The sequence below is a fragment of the Syngnathoides biaculeatus genome, chromosome 2 (genome assembly GCF_019802595.1).
Source record: "Syngnathoides biaculeatus isolate LvHL_M chromosome 2, ASM1980259v1, whole genome shotgun sequence".
Taxonomy (NCBI): Eukaryota; Metazoa; Chordata; class Actinopteri; order Syngnathiformes; family Syngnathidae; genus Syngnathoides; species Syngnathoides biaculeatus.
The window spans coordinates 9078798-9096413 of record NC_084641.1 but is presented as its reverse complement, the minus strand read 5'-3'; the positions used below and the strand labels follow the sequence as shown (position 1 = coordinate 9096413).

The window sequence follows — 17616 nt, the reverse complement described above, 5'->3', positions numbered from 1 at the left end:
CAAAGTGCGCTTTTTATAGAAGAACTAACAATTAGTCAAAAGGTTACACTTTTATATAGCTAATGCTTGTGTTATACTATTAAAAGGAATTCAGACAATGCCATAAACATAACTGTTTAATCATTAAAAGTGACAGAAAATGTTCTCTGTCCTGCGTAATATACAGCACTATATAAATACACTAAAGACACTTTATTTGTTGTTGTTGTTGGCATGTGCTATTTTGTATTTAAAGCCAGATTGGGTAGTTAAAGCATGATGACCATAGAGTATGTCATTTTGTTAGCTATAACAATAAAACATGCATGTCATAACCATAACTTAATGGATTTGAGGTTTTCAATACTGTGATAAGATTCCAAGGATTTGCCCATGATGAAATGTGACAAGGCCACACAAGCTTCTTTCACTTGGCTGTAGGCTCATTTAAAACTACAACACCATCCGCCACTTTCTGCTGGTACTCCCGCTCTGATCGTTTTCTTCGGTAGACATCATCTGAGTAGAAAATAACAAAGATGACATTGAAATCAAATCAAGAAATGTATGCACAATTACAAAAAAAAAAAAAACCAAAACAAAACTACTGTGATATTGAGATATGAAAAAAAATACTGAAAAACAATTGTGGAAATCATCACACATTTCTCTCATTTCAGCTCTAGCTTATTTTTTGGACAGTTTATAATGGCTTCAGTCGAAAGAACTTAACTATGTTCAGTAGAGATAAGAATACTGAGTAATTTGTGATAAGAATACTGAGTAATTTGTGTGAAGTCTGCCAAGCAGGTTTATAGTCTTGGTAGACTTCATGTTCAAATCATCTATTTTCATACCCAATTATATAAGTACAGCACAGTCATTAGCACATTCCTAAATTATTTTATTTTTGAACATATGTTGAAATATACAGTAATATTGCTGAGTAATTATACCTGTAATTGCAATACAAGCTGTCTAAAACTTAAGTTTGTGTCCTCAAAATAGTTTTCCTTCTTGTGCTTCCTTCTTGATAACCAACATACACGTCAACCAAATTGGTTCAAACGAGGTTTTCGTCATCTTTTGCTTTTATATGACTGTTAGAAGTCTTCTTGTAGTTCTTAATTGGATTTAGTCACATCACAGACATTTTAAAGAGTAGCATTTCTGCTCTTGTCTCTTAACACACACGTAACTGTTTTAAATTAGCTGTGTGGACTGAGGAAGAGAAAGAAAAGTGTAGGATAGAAAATGCAGAAAGGACATAAAGCTGATTGCTAACCATGCATGGTTAGACGTAAAGTAAGCCCTGTTTCCTATTTTTCAGCCCACTACTGTATCACAAAAGTAATCTAACACAGACTTATGTCTGCGGTGATGGCGAAAGCTTACATTTTGTATGCGGTCAAAAAGTTGCGCATACATGACAAATTATGAACACGCAAAAAAAGTAGACGGAGAACTTTACCAAACACAACACCCGAGTGTGTCACTTTGCCAAGTTACACTTACAAAACGTTTCTCTTCCTATCCTCACGTTGATCATAATCCACTCCATGACACCTCCAATGCAAAAAAAGACTGGAAGAAATCTGTAAGGACCAAAGCGACGTTTCCCAGGTACGAGGCCCAGAAAATATCGTAGTGTTGAACTCCTCTGAAGCATCCTTGGCTGAGGTGCGTAACCTAACACACGAGTTCTGATAAGTCAGATAGATGTGGCTGTTGCGTTTGGACGTTTTACTTAAAAACATATAATTTTTAAAAGTCCTTCTCAAAAACAATGGGAACTGCGCTTCGTTCAATGCGCTGATAAAAAGAGGAGCGACTTACAGTAAATTTTAATGTGGCAACGAGTCAATGGTACACTGTGACGGAAGAGAGCGCACTCACAATAGACGTAATATCCTGCAGTGGGTTGCGTATTTCCTGTTTCTCTAATGAATGCCATCGGATTCGAGTTTAGCGGGTGCGAATCCGTCTCCTCGAAACTTTCAATGAGGCGGACGTGTTAACCAGTCGGTGACCGTGCAAACACGGCTGAAAACATTATCCAGCCATCCCTTTTCTACATTGCTTATCGTCACTGGTCTTGAATCCGAAACATCCAGCCACTTTTTTTTAGCCGCTTATTTTCCCCTCGTAGCTCAGTGGTTAGAGCACTGGTTTGCTAAACCAGGGTTTGGTAGTTCGTATCCCACTGGGGCCTCCACTCCCTGAGAAGGGCATCCGGCGTAAAAATGTGCCAAATATATATGCGTTCATCTGAGATGGCACGCTGTGGCGACCCCCGAAAGGGACAAGCCGAAAGAAACTTACTACTACTACTACTACTACCCTCACGAGGGTCGCGGGAGTGCTGGAGCCTATCCCAGCTGTCAACGGGTAGGAGGCGGGGTACACCCTAAACTGGTTTCCAGTCAATCGCAGGGCACATCGAGACAAACAGCCGCACTCACAATCACAACTCGGGCAATTTAGAGTGTCCAATTAATGTTACATGTTTTTGGGATGCGGGAGGAAACTGGAGTGCCCGGAGAAAACCCACGCAGGCACGGGGAGAACATGCAAACTCCACACAGGCGGGGCCGAGATTGAACCCGGGACCTCAGCACTGAGGCCAGCACTTTCCAGCTGACCCACCGTGCCGACAACTCGAAATATGATCTACCTATTAATTCATTGGCAACGTAATTGGTTTTAAAATGTATTTGTCAGATTTGTTTGTAAAATAGGGCTTCATCTACACTAGTAGGTGAACATTCGTAGCTATAAAGTATTAGCATTTTAGCTATACTATCATTATACAGTTACTTTTAAGCCTTACAAAATTTTGTCGACAGCAGATGTAGATGGATGGTTGGAAAGGGGCACACAGCACCTGATATAAATATTTACCAGGTCATCGTTTTTCTCATTTAATATATTCGAAAAGGTGCTATTGATGTGAAAATTTCACAAACCGAGTAAACACAAAGAAAAATAAACTCAGATATGAAGTTGTGTGTAATAATGTGAAATGTTAGGGAAGAATTATAAGTAGTAGTAAAATCACATGAGACATTCTTCACAAAAATCTGCTGCCATCTATGACATTATTGCACACAAATGAATTTCTGATTTTATTTGTTCTACTTTCTTTGTATGTGTAGATTATTTAGGTGGTTACCAACATCTTTTTTCATGTCAGTAGCATCCTTGGAAATACATTTTGTGAGAAAAATGGTGACATTTTAAATATTTATTTCAGCTGCTGTAATAATGCCAGTTTTTTTGTCATCGACCAAAAACTCGGAATTTATTTTTGTTGTTGTTAAGATTTTCAATAGGTGATGAAAAATTAAACTGAAATAATGTGATACTGCAACTGTGCTCTCCCATCTATAACTGAGAAAAAGTAAGTTTTTAAGGTGGACTGAAAATTAGCTAAAAGATTAGCTAAAAGTTGTTTGCCTTGGACTCTGTGCTCCAGGATTTGACTTGAGTGAAAAAAAAAATATCACTAGTTTTTTTTTTATTTTTATGAGTGTTGTTTTATGGCCTAATCGTTCAACCTTAAACAATTTCCCACGTAAATCCAAGGTCGTACAGGGGTGTATAGACTTTTTCCACCCACTGAAGCTAGATGGACGACAGATGTATAGAACCAATAATAGAGGCGAATAATGGGATACTTTATTTATCCACAAAGGAAATCCTCTTTGTACGTACTTAGTCAGCATTGTCATACATTTAAAAACAGACAAATACAAACGCGGATTTATTGATGACAAGTGTAACAGCATGACCAAACTGCAAACAGACATCTAATACACATCCATTATGCACATGCAACAACTACACAGGACAGAAGAAAGTACCGTTAAGATTGTAAAGCACCAAGAGACGCTCTTTCACGGTCCACAATGGGCCAAAAATGGCTGTTATAAAATGTTGCTGAATAGAACTTGTGACACAAAATGAATAATTTTAACCAAGTACCACAAGTACGAGGATTCCAAGAGCCCTCGGATACACGAAGGTTGTTGAACCGCGAAGCAATCATCCCACGGTCCACTTTTTACAGGCCTTTCATCAACAGGGTCGTACACCAAGACAAAAGCAAGATTAATATATCATCCCGTACACACACACACACACACACACAGGCGTCTGTCCCCACTCATCGCTTCCCATTCATGACGTTGTTGCAGAGTAACAGCAGCAGGATGTATTGCTAATTTTAAAATGTACAACATACAAATATTTACATCACTTACAGAGTGTCACTACAGAGACATATCATGGCTTTTGTTTTCGTCAAAATGTGTTTTACAATTCCACAGTCATGTCTTTCAGTCCATTTATTTATCTAATTACTAGTTTTTCCACATGGAATGATCTTTATGAGGTGGGGCAGGAGGACAAACAGTGCTTTTATTGCAATGGAAAATGATTACATTTACTTCATTGGCCCCACAATTAAAATCTGTTTACTGCAAATCTATACTTTATTCCATCTAGGTACCCAAAGTACAGTGACAGGCAAATGCTCTTCCACCAGATGGCAGAGCGGTTCAAGCTCTATATGCAGCTTTCTTTCTTCAATTTCTGCAATCCGTCACCTCAGACAACTTTACTGATTAAGTTTTCCTTCAACATTATTACAGTATATACACTTTGCGACATTTGGTTTATTGATGTGCTCTGTGATTTTTCTACAGTGAAAGCCTGGGGGCAATAAAGGCTCGTAAGTATGAATGGTGCACTACAACCAAAGTATAGATTGATTGACAAAGGTCACATTCTCACTTCAAAGTTCTGATGCTGGTCTACAAAAAGCTCTGAATTGTCCAGGATCAAAATACATCAGTGACCTCCTGGCCCAGTTTATGAACCCTCCAGACCTCTGAGGTCATCTGGATGTTGTTGGTTTTTTCTTTTTTTTATCAGTTCCCAGAGTCAGAACCAGACATGGAGAAGCTGCATTCAGCTTTTAGGCTCCACAAGTCTGGAACAAACTCCCAGAAAGCCTTAGATGAGCTGAAAGAAACACTCTATTTAAATCTAGGTTGAAGACTCAACTGCTTTTTAATAAAGACCCTTTTTTAACGGTACAAATTACTGTTACTTTTTTCAATTATATTTTATCTAGTGATTTTACGTGCTTGTATCTATTCTTCTCTGTTTTGTTTGAATCGTACATCATGCTTGTATTTGTTATGTATTTATGTAAAACACTTTGAATCACCTTGTTGTTGAATAATGCTACACAAATAAACTAATCTTGCCTTACTGAACAAGTAAAAAAAAAAAAAAAAAACTCCCTTTATGATGTGCGCATTTGACCTTGAAATCACAGCACAAGTACTCAGCCAAAACAAATCAGTCTTCAACTATTTGTGCCGGTCTACAGAATGTCCAGTGATGCTCTACCGTGTTCTCATTTGCCCGCTCGCTCATGTGGTGCACACGCGTGTTACGGATGGTGAAGCCTTGTTTCATGATGTAGTCCATGAGATGAACTCGCAGGGACACCTCCTGATGATAGTCACATGGCCCGAAGGTGAAGGACACCTGGCAGTCTCTTGTATCCATCATATGTTTGTTCCACTTAGTGAAGTTGTTGGAAATACCCTCTAGCAGGGCATGGACCTTTGTCGTTATCGTTAGCTGTGTGATGATAACGGCAACCGGGTTGGAATATTTGGATAGTTTGCGGGTGCTGGAAAGCTCCACAACCTGCTCAAAAATGTCCGGAGGGTACAGCGGCTTGGGATCACTTAAGCAGTGGATCAAGGGTTCAATTTGGTAGAAGTCTGCCTCTTTCCTCAGTAAGTCTGTTTCTGTGAAGTCAGCCGGTAGAGTTAATTCTGACGTCCGCAGGAAGTTTAGGATATATCTGAAAAGTGTGCCGTCGCGGTCAATAAAGTAATTTCCATGCGAATCACGGGCTGTTGGGAAATCTCCCCGGAACATGGCTCCCAACATGGAGTCTGGATAACGCTGCAGTGTGGACAAACTAGTGGTGTACAGGTGACCTCCCACGTTTAAGGTAACAGGAGTAGTCATCTGAAGAAAAGATAAGAGAGTGCGATACTTAAAAGTACATCATACTTGGATTTGAAAAAAATGTTCAAACACTGTGACACAACTACCACTTCATCAGCCTGACATACAGTATATCTTCTGGGCAGGAGAAAAGTTTGCCACGCTGATAAACATAGATGACAACACTTTGTTAGCTCACTGCAAATTATACTCTGCAAAAGGCAACGTAACAAGGGGCCATTATCTTGGAAGTATTCTTGAAAAACATGGCATGAAAACTTCAAGCATCTCTAAAATCCTCCATTCACAAAAAAAAAAAAAAAAAAAAAAATGATGAGTCAAGTATGGGACCTATTTTACTGCTCTCACTGCTGTTCTCATAATACAATAATGTTCAATTTCCATCAACCATTCCATCCATTTTGTGAGTCGCTTATCTTCACGCGGAGCCTATACCAGATGTCATCAGCAGCAGCCGGGGTACATTCTGAACTGGTTACCAGCCAATTGCAGGGCACATAGAGATAGACAACAGCCACACTCATGATCACACCTCGGGGCAATTTAGTGTCCAATTAATGTTGCATGTTTTTGGGATGGGGAATGAAAATTAATTGGATACTCTAAATTGCCCCTAGGTGTGATTGTGAGTGTGGCTGTTTGGCTCCATGTGCCCTGCGATTGGCTGGCAACCAGTTCAGGGTGTACCCTCCCTCCTGCCCGTTGAATCCTGGGATAGGCTCCAACACTCCCACGACCCTCGTGAAGATAAGTGGCTAAGAAAATGGATGTATGGATGTTCTCACAATTGCGTTGTGTGTGTGTGTGTACATTTCATAGTTTGTCATAAAGTGGTGTTTGTAAATCTCGAAACCAAATTTTGCTGCCATGTAGAATCTTAGATTTTTTATTCATAAAGATAATAGCTGTTTTTTTTTTTATTAACATGCATTTCAGAGCACACATAAGGTACACACAAATACTTGATTTGATGTTATGTTTGCAACCATCTCTTACCCTATGGCCCCAGCCTCCATTCTCCATTTGTAGAGAAATGCCCACTTGGTCTGGACCAAAACACAGAGTAACAATAGTGGTTTGGCTCAATTCACTTTTACATGTAAAAAAACAAGCAAACAAACAAATCTCCCAAGTGCAAGCTCAATCTAATCATCTCCATCAACAACACATCATATTAATGAGATTCTGGCTGTGCAATTATTTGTCAAGCAAAATTAGTTTCTAGCTCAGTTGTACTTATTACATTACCAGCGGATGAATGGCTAAGGCAGGGGTGCTCAATGTATTTTTTCTGACCTTAATCTCATCGCGCAAGTGCAAACAACGACAGTACAGGAAAAAACGCTAATTGGCGAGTTCCCCCTATTTTAAGCCCCCGCTTGAGAAATCCTATCAAACCCGAGTATGGATGCTGCAGTAAAGAAGACAAAAATATATCACTTTCATGTGGAACTTTTTAATGATGTCATTTTCGGAGTGCGTTTGCCTCATCTGCCAGTGTAGTGAAATGTGTCGCGGGATTTTCGAACTGTTTATGGAAAATACGACACCAACATTCTGCCAAAAAACAAGCTGAGAATGAGAAAAGTGAATGAATTAAAATCCCAAATGGCTTCACAGCAAAATCTTTGCTGTGTAACGAAGTAGTTACACAGCGCTGTGAAGCCATGGCTGGTGTGGAAGGACATCGGAAATTGTGAGTGATTCTCACTGCAGTTGGATGAATCCACTGACGTGAGTGACACAGCCCAGGTGTGCATTTTCATTCGTATGGTGTTTAGTGATGATCAATGTGAACTCAGATAGTTACAAAAATGTTTATAATTATGTTGTGCAATATTGGCTCATACGGTTATGCAAGGCACACAAACATACATTTACACATATGCAAATATGTTTTGCATTTTTGTAGTGGGTAGATCTTTGTGACTTGGTCATTCTATTTCATTATTGGTCGTCGATCGCTCGAGGCTGGCTGCTTGAAAAGTAGATCTTGTGGTAAAAAAAGCCTGGGCACCCCTGGGTTAAGGCATTTGTCTCACAGTTTTGAGGATTTTGGTTCAAATCCGACCTCGCTCTATGGCATTTGCATGTTATCCCCGTGTCTGCGTTCGCTGTGTGGCATTTGCATCTTATCCCCGTGCCTGAGTGGTTTTTTTCTGGGTACTCTTGGTTTCTTCCCACAGGCCATAAACATGCAAGGTGGATTGATTGATGACTCTAAATGTGGATGTGAGTGCAAGGAGTTGTTTGCTTATATGTGCCCTGTGATCTGCTGGAAACCCGTTCAGGGTGCACCCTGCCTCCTGCCCGAACATGACTGGGATGGGTTCCAGCACTGAAGCGACCCTGATGAGGAAAAGCAGCTCAGAAAATGGATGGATGGATATATTACCAAATGACTAATACACACTAAATAGCAGGGATAGATTACAATAATAAACAATGAGAGTAAAATGCACAACATAATTTAATATTTTTTATGGAATTCATGTTGAACAGGAGGCCGAATCTTCGACATCCGTCGATTTTTTTTTTTTTTTTGAAGTGTGGAAGGTTCGCTTGAGTCAATCTCAACTGAGTTTGGGCGAGAGGCACCGTACAGCAATAAATGGGTGTCAATTATAGGACACAACTAGAAAAACCACCACTTACATTCACACTTTTGGACGATTCAGTCTGAAATAAAAACTTTTTTAAAATATTATATTTGAGAAAACTGTAGGGTGTTTTTTTTTTTTTTTTTTTTTAAAAGAAAACATACGGGACGGTCCTGATTCGAACACGATACCTTGACTTGGATGTGCTCACCGTGACGCCCACCCTTTCCAATTCCTCAATCGCTAGCATACAGACCAGTGTCCCCGTATGGAGAGAGAGAAAAAATAAGTGCAAAGTTGGAAGTATTACTGACGTGAACTTTTCTTGATAAACACTAAAAGGTTCGACAAACTTTTAATGCAACAAGAGCAGATCATGCTATCTAGCTAACCGTTAGCCTGCTAGCTAGCACGGCTAGCGAGTTAAGAATGCAGCTGTTATGAAAAAAAAAAAAAAAAAAAAGGGATTTGCGCCTCCCATGTTGTTCATTTTCGACGCCACGGAAACGATTAAATATTTGCTCACCGATTCGCCCGCTCGGATTCTGTATCTTTTTCTCCCAAAAGAGCAGCCTGACTGTGTGGAGCGATGGTGCAGATGCAAAGTAGTCAATGATGTTCACCGCAGCCAAGCAATCCTTCTCACACACACACACGCACACACAAATTTGGCTTTCCCGTTTACAAACGTCATTATGGTAAGACGCCACCGGCGGCCATTTCAAATTAAGATCGACATTATTTGAGAAGACACTAAACAACACAAACTGTCAAGTCACCCCACCGTGGCACTTGGACGTTGAATATGTGTCACATTTATTCATAGTCTTCTTCAGGTCTAAAGTTTAGGTGTGGTGTTCTGTTTGCATATTTATGTCATTGGAGGTTTTGTGGCTTGGGGCTTATCAAACCACCCCAGCTGCAAACCGGTCCTCAGTCAGATGCTGGCAAGAGCGTGGTAGGCCGACTCTTTCCCCTTGAATGAGGCAATCTTGCAAAAAAGTCCCCCCAAAATGGCCCGTTTGATTTCAATATCAATGGAATAGATACAGTACCAAATTCTTAGCAATGGTGGGAAATAAAGCATTTCCTGTGCTGAAGTAGAGTTTCCAGGCATCTATATTTATTTGTACATGTTTTAAAAATGTGGAAGACAGAATAGCTACAGCAAATGTATTCAAACTCCAAACTTGAGAATTGAGGCACACATGCAAACCACTCTGATGCTCTCTTACCCTGTTAGGTTTAGTCATTTACCATTTACCTTTACCTCATTTACCTTTACCAAGACTTAGTTTGTTGGACCACATAGAATTGGAACATTATTGAAGCTGACTTTACCTTCGTGCTTTTGCATTTGTAGTACAATATGGAACCAGTGAAGCGAACAGCACAAAAGCACACACGCACGCACGCAGAAAGAAGAATTTGATTTCAGGATGACTTCTTTGTGCCGCCTCTTGCTTCTTGCTGCAGGATAATAAATTCTAGAATGAGTTTGGCTGTGCGACACGGCTTCTCCATCACCACAGAGTGACCACAGTTCTCCAGCAGGTCCACTCTGCATCCTGGCAAGATTTCTGCAATAACTATGGCTCCAGACACATCCACCACCTGGGGCAAAAAAAAGAAAATATTTTTTTCTTTTTTATCTATCATCTTTTATCATGCTATTCACCCATAGTCTGACAATGGACGTTTTCCCCCCAATTCTGTAGCAAATCAACTGGTTAGCTTACAGAGCATCAACAGAGTTATCTAAAGTCATCTACAATAGATTTTAAGTTATGTTAGACAAGTCAATAGTTTATATTTTTCTGATTGGACCTGTCAAACCCGTACAACTTGTTGGTCCACAGTCCCTTGAATTTAGATATTTTCTGTACTAGGCATTCAGATGATGGACTTTACCTGGTCCTGTTTGCCCCATATCACCTGCACGGGTGCAGTGATGAGATGCAAGTGTTCCTGTAACGCATATCTGGATTTCTCACTAACAATCTCGAGAAACACTGTTTAACAAAAGGAAATACGATTAAAGTCTACGTTCACAGTCATTATGCATGATAAACCAGAACTGGAGGATCTTCAAATGAACTAACCTTCTTCATAAAACGTGTTGTGAGGCTCTCGGACATCAACCAGTCCTTGAAGAATCTAGACAACATGACCCAATCAAGATGAAATAACATATTGAACACTGAGTAAAAAAAAAAAAAAACTTACTGAGCCTAACCTGCTGAGGTATTTTGAAGCGAACGTGAGAACAGAGTCTGAACATGTCCTCCATCTCCTCAGGTGTGGTCGGGATCAGTGGGATATTCAGAGTGTAATTGCTACGCTCCAGATCTTGCAGATGATTATCGAATTTAGTCTCACAGGGGTGTTTGATCCCTTCAAAATAGATAGAAAACAACAATACACACTTCACACCTTTCTGTGAATGAAATACCTGTTACGATGATTGTTTTTCATGTAAATAACCATGGGGAGTAACAAGCGACTTTTACGCTGTGAAATTAAGTTACATTCCGCTTATTACTGGAACTTTTATCTACAGGTATTTATTATTGCTTGCATGCTCTATCAGAGAGAAGTGTCACGCGATTCCGTTTCGCCAATCCAAATTAAAAACTGATGATTGACCAATTATTGGAAATAGAACAGCATGAGACAGTTACATGGCAGCAAAAATTCCGCTTCCTCAAAGTTTGGCAAAATGTACAGATGGGCTGAAAAAAAATGACAGCTACTGTAAGTCTTGTAAAGCAAAACCAAGCAAATTTTGTAATATCAAATTAAGCCTGAAGTTTCACTGTCAAAGTGTAATGATTTGGATGACTACTTTATACTTTTACCTGAGTCATATCAAAATAATACTACTCTTACCTGCATAAAGTTTGTGGCTACTTTTTACCCAAATAAGGCATACAGTAAAACAAGTGCAGGCATGCGCACAGACAGAGACAGATGGCAAAACACACACACTGACCATCTGGACAAATGAGAGTCATGCTGGAAATTTCAGTAGGGTAGGCAGCGGCGTACACCCCTGCTACGTTTCCTCCCATGGAAGTCCCTACCACATGGAACGCTTTCCGGTTTAAGCGAATGGTTTCCACGAACTGAGAAGGAGGATGCACCAAAAGTAACTTTCAGAAGGGAGTCGCTGGATTTGTGTTGTTCTTGTATATTTCGTAGCCATCATTCTTCATTGTGTACCTGATGAATCCTCTTGGCCTGGCCCACAATGGAATAATCTTCTGCGTTGGCGCGTGTGGTTCCCTCGTGGCCTGGCATATCCACGCACACAATGTGCAGATGTTTTGGAAGGTACTGACAGAGAGAATAAAACTTAAATACAGTACTGTATATAGTACAGGTTGGAATCTTTTCTCAGCCTGGAAATGCCATCGCACGTTGGGCTGACCTTGACAAGCGTGAGCCAGGTGTCTTTGTGAGCGGAGAAGCCGTGCAGCATCAAAATGGAAGGCCTCATTCCGGGCTTTCCTCGGCACGAGTAACAGAAGCGGTAGCCTCCACAGTCAGCATAGCGAATTTGGAGGCCCAGAGTCCTCCTCCAGTACCTGGATTAAAAAAAAAAAAAAAAAAAAAAAGACAATTTGAATTTCCCACCTCAAATTCAATATTTATAGAACATGATTTACACAATCATTTTGACATTTTTTGGGTGACAAAAACTGTAGTGGAAAGGAAGTGTATTGCCATGATCAATCAACCTTACCAGTAGTAGACTTTGATGAGCGCCGAGGGCCACAGAAGGAAGGAAGCGACGAACGCCAAAAGGGGAATAGCCAGTGTGCCCCCAGCAATTATAAACAAATTCACAAGGTCTAATTCCGCTGCCATGGCTAACCTGGGCAAAAGACAAAATACGTAATCATCCATGTGAATCATTACATGTTGCCGGGCTATCTTTAGACATTCATCAAATGTTTTGCTGAGGGAGCGGGAGACAATTGAAACGCTTTGATTTTACCAACAAGTCTTTACTGAATTAAATGTATACATTTGTGTGTGTGTGCATAGAGAAAAATTTCACTTACTAGTCAATTGATTTTCTTTCCTTGATTGTTGTCAGGCAGACATCCAGATTCAACTTCAGCGGTTACTTCTAAATCATGTAGGTCCGTTATTTAGTCATAGTTTGAAAACTTGTAAACTTAAATTTACTTTTTTTTTTTTTTTTTTTTTTTAACTATAGCTTCATGCCTGTGGTGTGCAGTTAGTCCTAACAGATTATGGTGGCTCCAGATAAACTCATTGATTAATAGCCACCACAAGGGGGAAACTGGGCCACGAGATTATTCGGTCATTCTTTTAAAGCAAACGCACAAATAAGCACAGAAGATTAAATAGTACTGCATATAACTTAGAGTTTGAATAGAAAAGTAAAATGCAATATTTCATCCTTCCAACTAATACAGCTAAACTCTGCAACGTCTGAAAAATAACGCAGGTGCTATAGTCAGACAGGAGAATATACACATACTGTACTTTATGTTTTGGGGTTGTCCCTTAGTGTGTGTGTGTGTATATATATATATATATATATATATATATATATATATAGTGAAGAAAAGTATTTGAACACCCTGCTATATTGCAAGTTCTCCCACTTAGAAATCATGGAGGGGTCTGAAATTTTCATCGTAGGTGCATGTCCACTGTGAGAGAGATAATCTAAAAAGAAAAATAATAATAAAAAAAAATCACAATGTATGATTTTTTTAATGATTTATTTGTGTGATACAGCTGCAAATGAGTATTTGAATCCTTGAGAAAACCAATGTTAATATTTGGTACAGTAGCCTTTGTTTGCAATTACAGAGGTCAAACGTTTCCTGTAGTTGTTCACCAGGTTTGCACACACTGATTTTGGCCCACTCCTCCACACAGATCTTCTCTAGATCAGATAGGTTTATGTGCTGTAACTGACAAACACGTGTGAACCCATGTATTGTGCTACATATTTTAATCATTTTCATATGGTACTAAATGTAGTTATGAATAGTGATGTTAATATGTGCCATGTGTGTATTGATTTGTATTGTATTGGAGCCTGTGTGTAAATTTGAACAGGCGGTGTGTTGTGCAGATGTTCCTCAAGGGCATCTCAATTGATACAACTCTGCAATTAAAAATGAAAATTAATATACAATCTGAACTTTGCAGATTCCCATGGCTCAAACCACAACACAGCAAGTGGAGACCTGAAAATGTGTGGGTAACAATTTTTTTTATACTAAGCCCTTCTATTTACTGTAGGATTCTGAACAGTGAGCTGAGGTTTCAAGTACTCAATACACCACTGGGTGTTGAGGGAGAGAAAAGGTTTGTGTGCCAGTTACAAATGTCAAGTAGAGTGACACACACAAGGCATAGCAGCCAAAATGTACCATGAATTAAATAAAATTAAACCAAAATGTGCTCACAATAAGCTCTTTTAAGTGTCCTTGTCTCCTGCTGACAATAAATAGTATGCTGCACTCCAGTGGGATGTTGGAAGAGTTGGCATGTGATATGTCGGCGATCCTTAGAGGTGAATGTTTGTAATCCGATAACACTGTAAACAAGCACAAGATGTCGCCAATTTCTCATGTTCAGTTGATTCTCACATAGGAAAAAGGTCATACTGGTATTCGGTACTCTCGGCTGCTCATTGCAGTGTTGAGTAATGGGCATAATGTTCGATTAATACAATATTTTAATGCAAATCTTTGCATTCAAGCTACACAGCTCAAAAATAGGCTGCGTCTATCTGATGGCGTGCAGGGCTGGCATTTTGCTGCAACCCTGGACCTCTACCGATGACCTACATACAGAACAAACTGGAGCAGAACAAATGAATAGAGATGGACGCTCAGTGTGGGATTTTTAAAAATCTTTGCATCTATATATTTTACATTCCACAAACTGTATTTGTCACTTTATAGCTAAATCCACAAATCTAATTGTCACAGGACCTCTTGACAGGGATCATTCAAAAGCAGCCAGCTTGCTGAATGTAATAAGTGCCAGCAAATTAAACGGAAACGGCGCAATGATGATGCAATGGTGCGTTGTCCAGCCATTATCCGAACCGCTTGTCCTCACAAGTGTCGTGGGAATGCTGGAGCCTACCTCAGCTATCTTTGGGAAGGAGGCAAAGTACACACTGAATTGGTTGTCAGCCAATCGCAGATAACGTCTGGAGACGAGGGCTACAGTTTTCAGATACGTATTCCATTAGATCTAAATGGAATCATAGGTCATGGTCACAGTTCTCTAATGAGTGACAAACTTTAACATGGTTAGGAGTCCTTAAATGTGAGTCATATTCCGGTAATCCATGTTAAAAATATGAGACAGTTACTGTAAATACAAACCATTCGTGAAGAAATAGCCTTGGTTATTGGCATCTCACAAATGGCCAAAATGTCCAGGTGCGCTAATAGGTTTTCCGGCCAAAACCACTGGTGATTGCACATGAAAACAACAACATCTGCTACTCATTGTTCCGCAAGGTGTTTACTGAGGTTAGAAGTGGGTTGGATTACAATAATACCCAAACTTGGACGGTGAGAAAAACTCCACTGCATGATAGAACACTGGATGGACCTTCCGGAACACATTGGTGGTGGACTCGCCCATGTTCTGTGGATGTTGGAGCAGTGCCAGCTGGCGGCCGCCTTGGTCCCCAGGTCTGGCTATTGGTGTGTGTGTGTGTGGGTGGGGGTCTTCTCTCTGTTCCTTGCCCCACTGCCGTTTCCCCCTCTTCTTCTCTTGGGGACTGGGTGGTCCATGGTGGTCTGCAGGGCTTGCTGTGGGGTTTTTGTCACTGATTGGTCCTGGGAGGGGACAGGTAGTGGGTGCTGGCTGGAATTTGGGGGGATTCTGAGACTTGGTGCAGTGGAGCTGGGTGGGACAGCCCTGTCTGTCTGTGGCTGATGAGTGAGACCTGCAGGAGCCATTTCTCTTATTCACTCACTCTGCACACTCTGATACCACTCACAACCTTACAGGTAGATACATATACTCAGGGTTTCATGAGGGGCTAGTGTAGGGTCAAGAGGAGCGGGGGTTCGACTAAGTTTCAGTATTTCCATGCTGTTTCCTTGTCCAGGCGCCCCCCCCCTCCACCCTCCCTGTTGTTTCCCAATCCAGGAGCCCTTCCACGTCGCCCTGCCTGGCCTCCAGGATTTGAAACCGTTCCACACACATTAAAACCCACCCAAAAAAGGAACCCAGAACAACATCTAAAGCACTGCAAGCCTCCTTTGCCCCAGTTCAGGTCAGTGTACATGATTTAATAATAAGGAGGAAACTGGGTAAAAACGGTATCCATGCCAGAGTTCCATGGCAAAAACCACTGCTGACCAAAATGAACATTAAAGACTCTTTAAAAAGAAGAAAAAAAAAAAAAAAAACATGAATGATTCCCAAGACTTTTGGGAAACTATTTTAAGAACTGACGAGATGAAAGTGGAACTTTCTCGAATCGTTACATCTGGCGAAAATGTAAAAGCATTTCAGAAAAAGACCATCATACCAACAGTCAAATATGATGGCGATAATTTGATGGTCGCTAGGGTTGCTCACATCCTTTCGGACCCGGAGGACTTGTTGTGATTAGTGGAAGCATGAATTCTGCTCTCTACCAGAAAATGCTAACGGACTGAGTCAATGGATTTAAAAGAAAACAAAACAAAAATGAAGGTTTTGGAAGAGCTCAGTCAAAGTCCAGAATCAAACCAACTTCAATTCCAACTCACTTTCCTCTCCAGACCACATCCTAATGTTTTCCACAAAGCTGACCTGTTCCAAAATCACACTCACTTGTCCACTGTTTCCTGGAGGAGATTTAAAAATTCCTTGCTTTTTCCAGATTTCTCAGGAAAAATTCAAAGTATTTGTAACATTTGAGAAAACAGATGCGTATCATTCTGATTCTTTATAAGATATTATGTTGTCAAATAATTTCCAGAAGGTTATTAGCAGTATAATCAGTGATAGTTCGCCAACCACTCCATATTCGGAATTTATGAGCCGGTTGTGAGCGAATTTGCATCTAGCCATTATGAGTTGTGTCAACGCTCATACGAGATTGGCCAAGTAAACATCAGCCTTAATAGATTGATTTGCTATGACAGTTGAAAGTCAGGTTGGAATCACACAGAACATCAAGGTTTCAGACTTAATATTTGTTGGTCTGTTGTTTTTTGGCATTGATTTCACCCTTCTCGTCTGCAAGTTCATTTAAATTTTAGCGTTAACTTTTTGTAACACTTCTCCCTCATTTTTCCCCTCAATTCCTCAGCAGCATCATAGCCAAAGGTCTCATAAACACTACCTAAAACTATCAATCCACTCACATCTGTCCTCAGACTACCTGACAAAGAAAATCTGTCCGAAAACATGAATATTTTTCCATACCATTCCAGGTATTTTTTATTAAATCAAATTAGAAATTCTTTTCCATACAGTACTTGTAAACAGTATTGTTTTCCATTCAGTACTTGTAGGATCCAAGTCTCTATGTTTGTTGAGCAACACTATTTTGTCTTTTTTTTTTACATCTTTTTATTTAAGATCCAACTGCTCTTGAGAAGATTTGCTGTCTTTTAATTCCCTATCAAGAACCTCCTCAGTGCTCACAAATGATCATAATTCCATTTTCCCATTGACCTTGAATGCAGCAGTGCTTGTATTGTATTATATTGTGTAATTACTGTTAGAGTAAGCAAAATAACTTAACTACATGGGGTCACAATATAGCAAATTTATAGAACATTGGCCCAACATAGCCCTTCTCCATCTCTGGCTTGGAAGCTAAGCAGATTTGACATTTTCAAGCCAAACAGTAAGCCTGGTAGCACAGATTAGCTTTTGCTAACAGTGTTATCAGCGCCAGCTTCTAATAAATGGCAGACTTGAAGGTTGGGCAAAGTTGTCAATTTGTGTTTGAATAAGTGTCCGCTGT

At 40.1% G+C, this 17616-nt stretch overlaps 3 protein-coding genes across 6 annotated transcripts; all 3 read right to left on the bottom strand.

Moving 5' to 3' along the window:
* Positions 1–103: 103 nt before the first annotated feature.
* On the bottom strand, positions 104–1897 carry LOC133506954 (ubiquinol-cytochrome c reductase complex assembly factor 5). 2 transcript variants are annotated; one of them, XM_061831371.1, is made up of 3 exons: positions 1816–1897; positions 1495–1668; positions 104–498 (listed from the first exon to the last, which is right to left on the bottom strand). In XM_061831371.1, exons 2-3 carry the CDS (start codon positions 1646–1648, stop codon positions 407–409), a joined length of 246 nt encoding a protein of 81 aa, XP_061687355.1. In that variant the 5' UTR covers positions 1649–1668; positions 1816–1897; the 3' UTR covers positions 104–406. The 2 variants fall into 2 exon arrangements, with proteins under 2 accessions (XP_061687355.1, XP_061687348.1); XM_061831364.1 differs by having other exon boundaries at positions 1495–1891.
* A 1748-nt stretch (positions 1898–3645) lies between these two features.
* On the bottom strand, positions 3646–9331 carry kctd6b (potassium channel tetramerization domain containing 6b). 3 transcript variants are annotated; one of them, XM_061831257.1, is made up of 4 exons: positions 9160–9331; positions 8825–8876; positions 7030–7079; positions 3646–6033 (listed from the first exon to the last, which is right to left on the bottom strand). In XM_061831257.1, exons 3-4 carry the CDS (start codon positions 7054–7056, stop codon positions 5347–5349), a joined length of 714 nt encoding a protein of 237 aa, XP_061687241.1. In that variant the 5' UTR covers positions 7057–7079; positions 8825–8876; positions 9160–9331; the 3' UTR covers positions 3646–5346. The 3 variants fall into 3 exon arrangements, with proteins under 3 accessions (XP_061687241.1, XP_061687240.1, XP_061687242.1); XM_061831256.1 differs by lacking the exon at positions 8825–8876 and having other exon boundaries at positions 9160–9326; XM_061831258.1 differs by lacking the exons at positions 7030–7079; positions 8825–8876.
* A 609-nt stretch (positions 9332–9940) lies between these two features.
* On the bottom strand, positions 9941–12882 carry abhd6b (abhydrolase domain containing 6, acylglycerol lipase b). The gene is made up of 9 exons (XM_061808175.1): positions 12701–12882; positions 12379–12510; positions 12064–12220; positions 11856–11969; positions 11626–11758; positions 10870–11027; positions 10736–10790; positions 10545–10645; positions 9941–10247 (listed from the first exon to the last, which is right to left on the bottom strand). Exons 2-9 carry the CDS (start codon positions 12501–12503, stop codon positions 10068–10070), a joined length of 1023 nt encoding a protein of 340 aa, XP_061664159.1. The 5' UTR covers positions 12504–12510; positions 12701–12882; the 3' UTR covers positions 9941–10067.
* Positions 12883–17616: the final 4734 nt, after the last annotated feature.

Excerpts from the sequence above, each read along its gene's own strand:
- LOC133506954 (XM_061831371.1), bottom strand. The coding sequence starts at position 1,648 with ATGCTTCAGAGGAGTTCAACACTACGATATTTTCTGGGCCTCGTACCT. Across the intron at positions 499-1,494 it reads GATAGGAAGAGAAACGTTTT|ATGATGTCTACCGAAGAAAA; the intron begins GTAAGTGTAACT and ends TTTTCTACTCAG.
- kctd6b (XM_061831257.1), bottom strand. The coding sequence starts at position 7,056 with ATGGAGAATGGAGGCTGGGGCCATAGG. Across the intron at positions 6,034-7,029 it reads ATGGAGGCTGGGGCCATAGG|ATGACTACTCCTGTTACCTT; the intron begins GTAAGAGATGGT and ends TCTTTTCTTCAG.
- abhd6b (XM_061808175.1), bottom strand. The coding sequence starts at position 12,503 with ATGGCAGCGGAATTAGACCTTGTGAATTTGTTTATAATTGCTGGGGGC. Across the intron at positions 12,221-12,378 it reads CTCATCAAAGTCTACTACTG|GTACTGGAGGAGGACTCTGG; the intron begins GTAAGGTTGATT and ends TTTTTAATCCAG. Across the intron at positions 11,970-12,063 it reads CCTGGCTCACGCTTGTCAAG|TACCTTCCAAAACATCTGCA; the intron begins GTCAGCCCAACG and ends TCTCTCTGTCAG.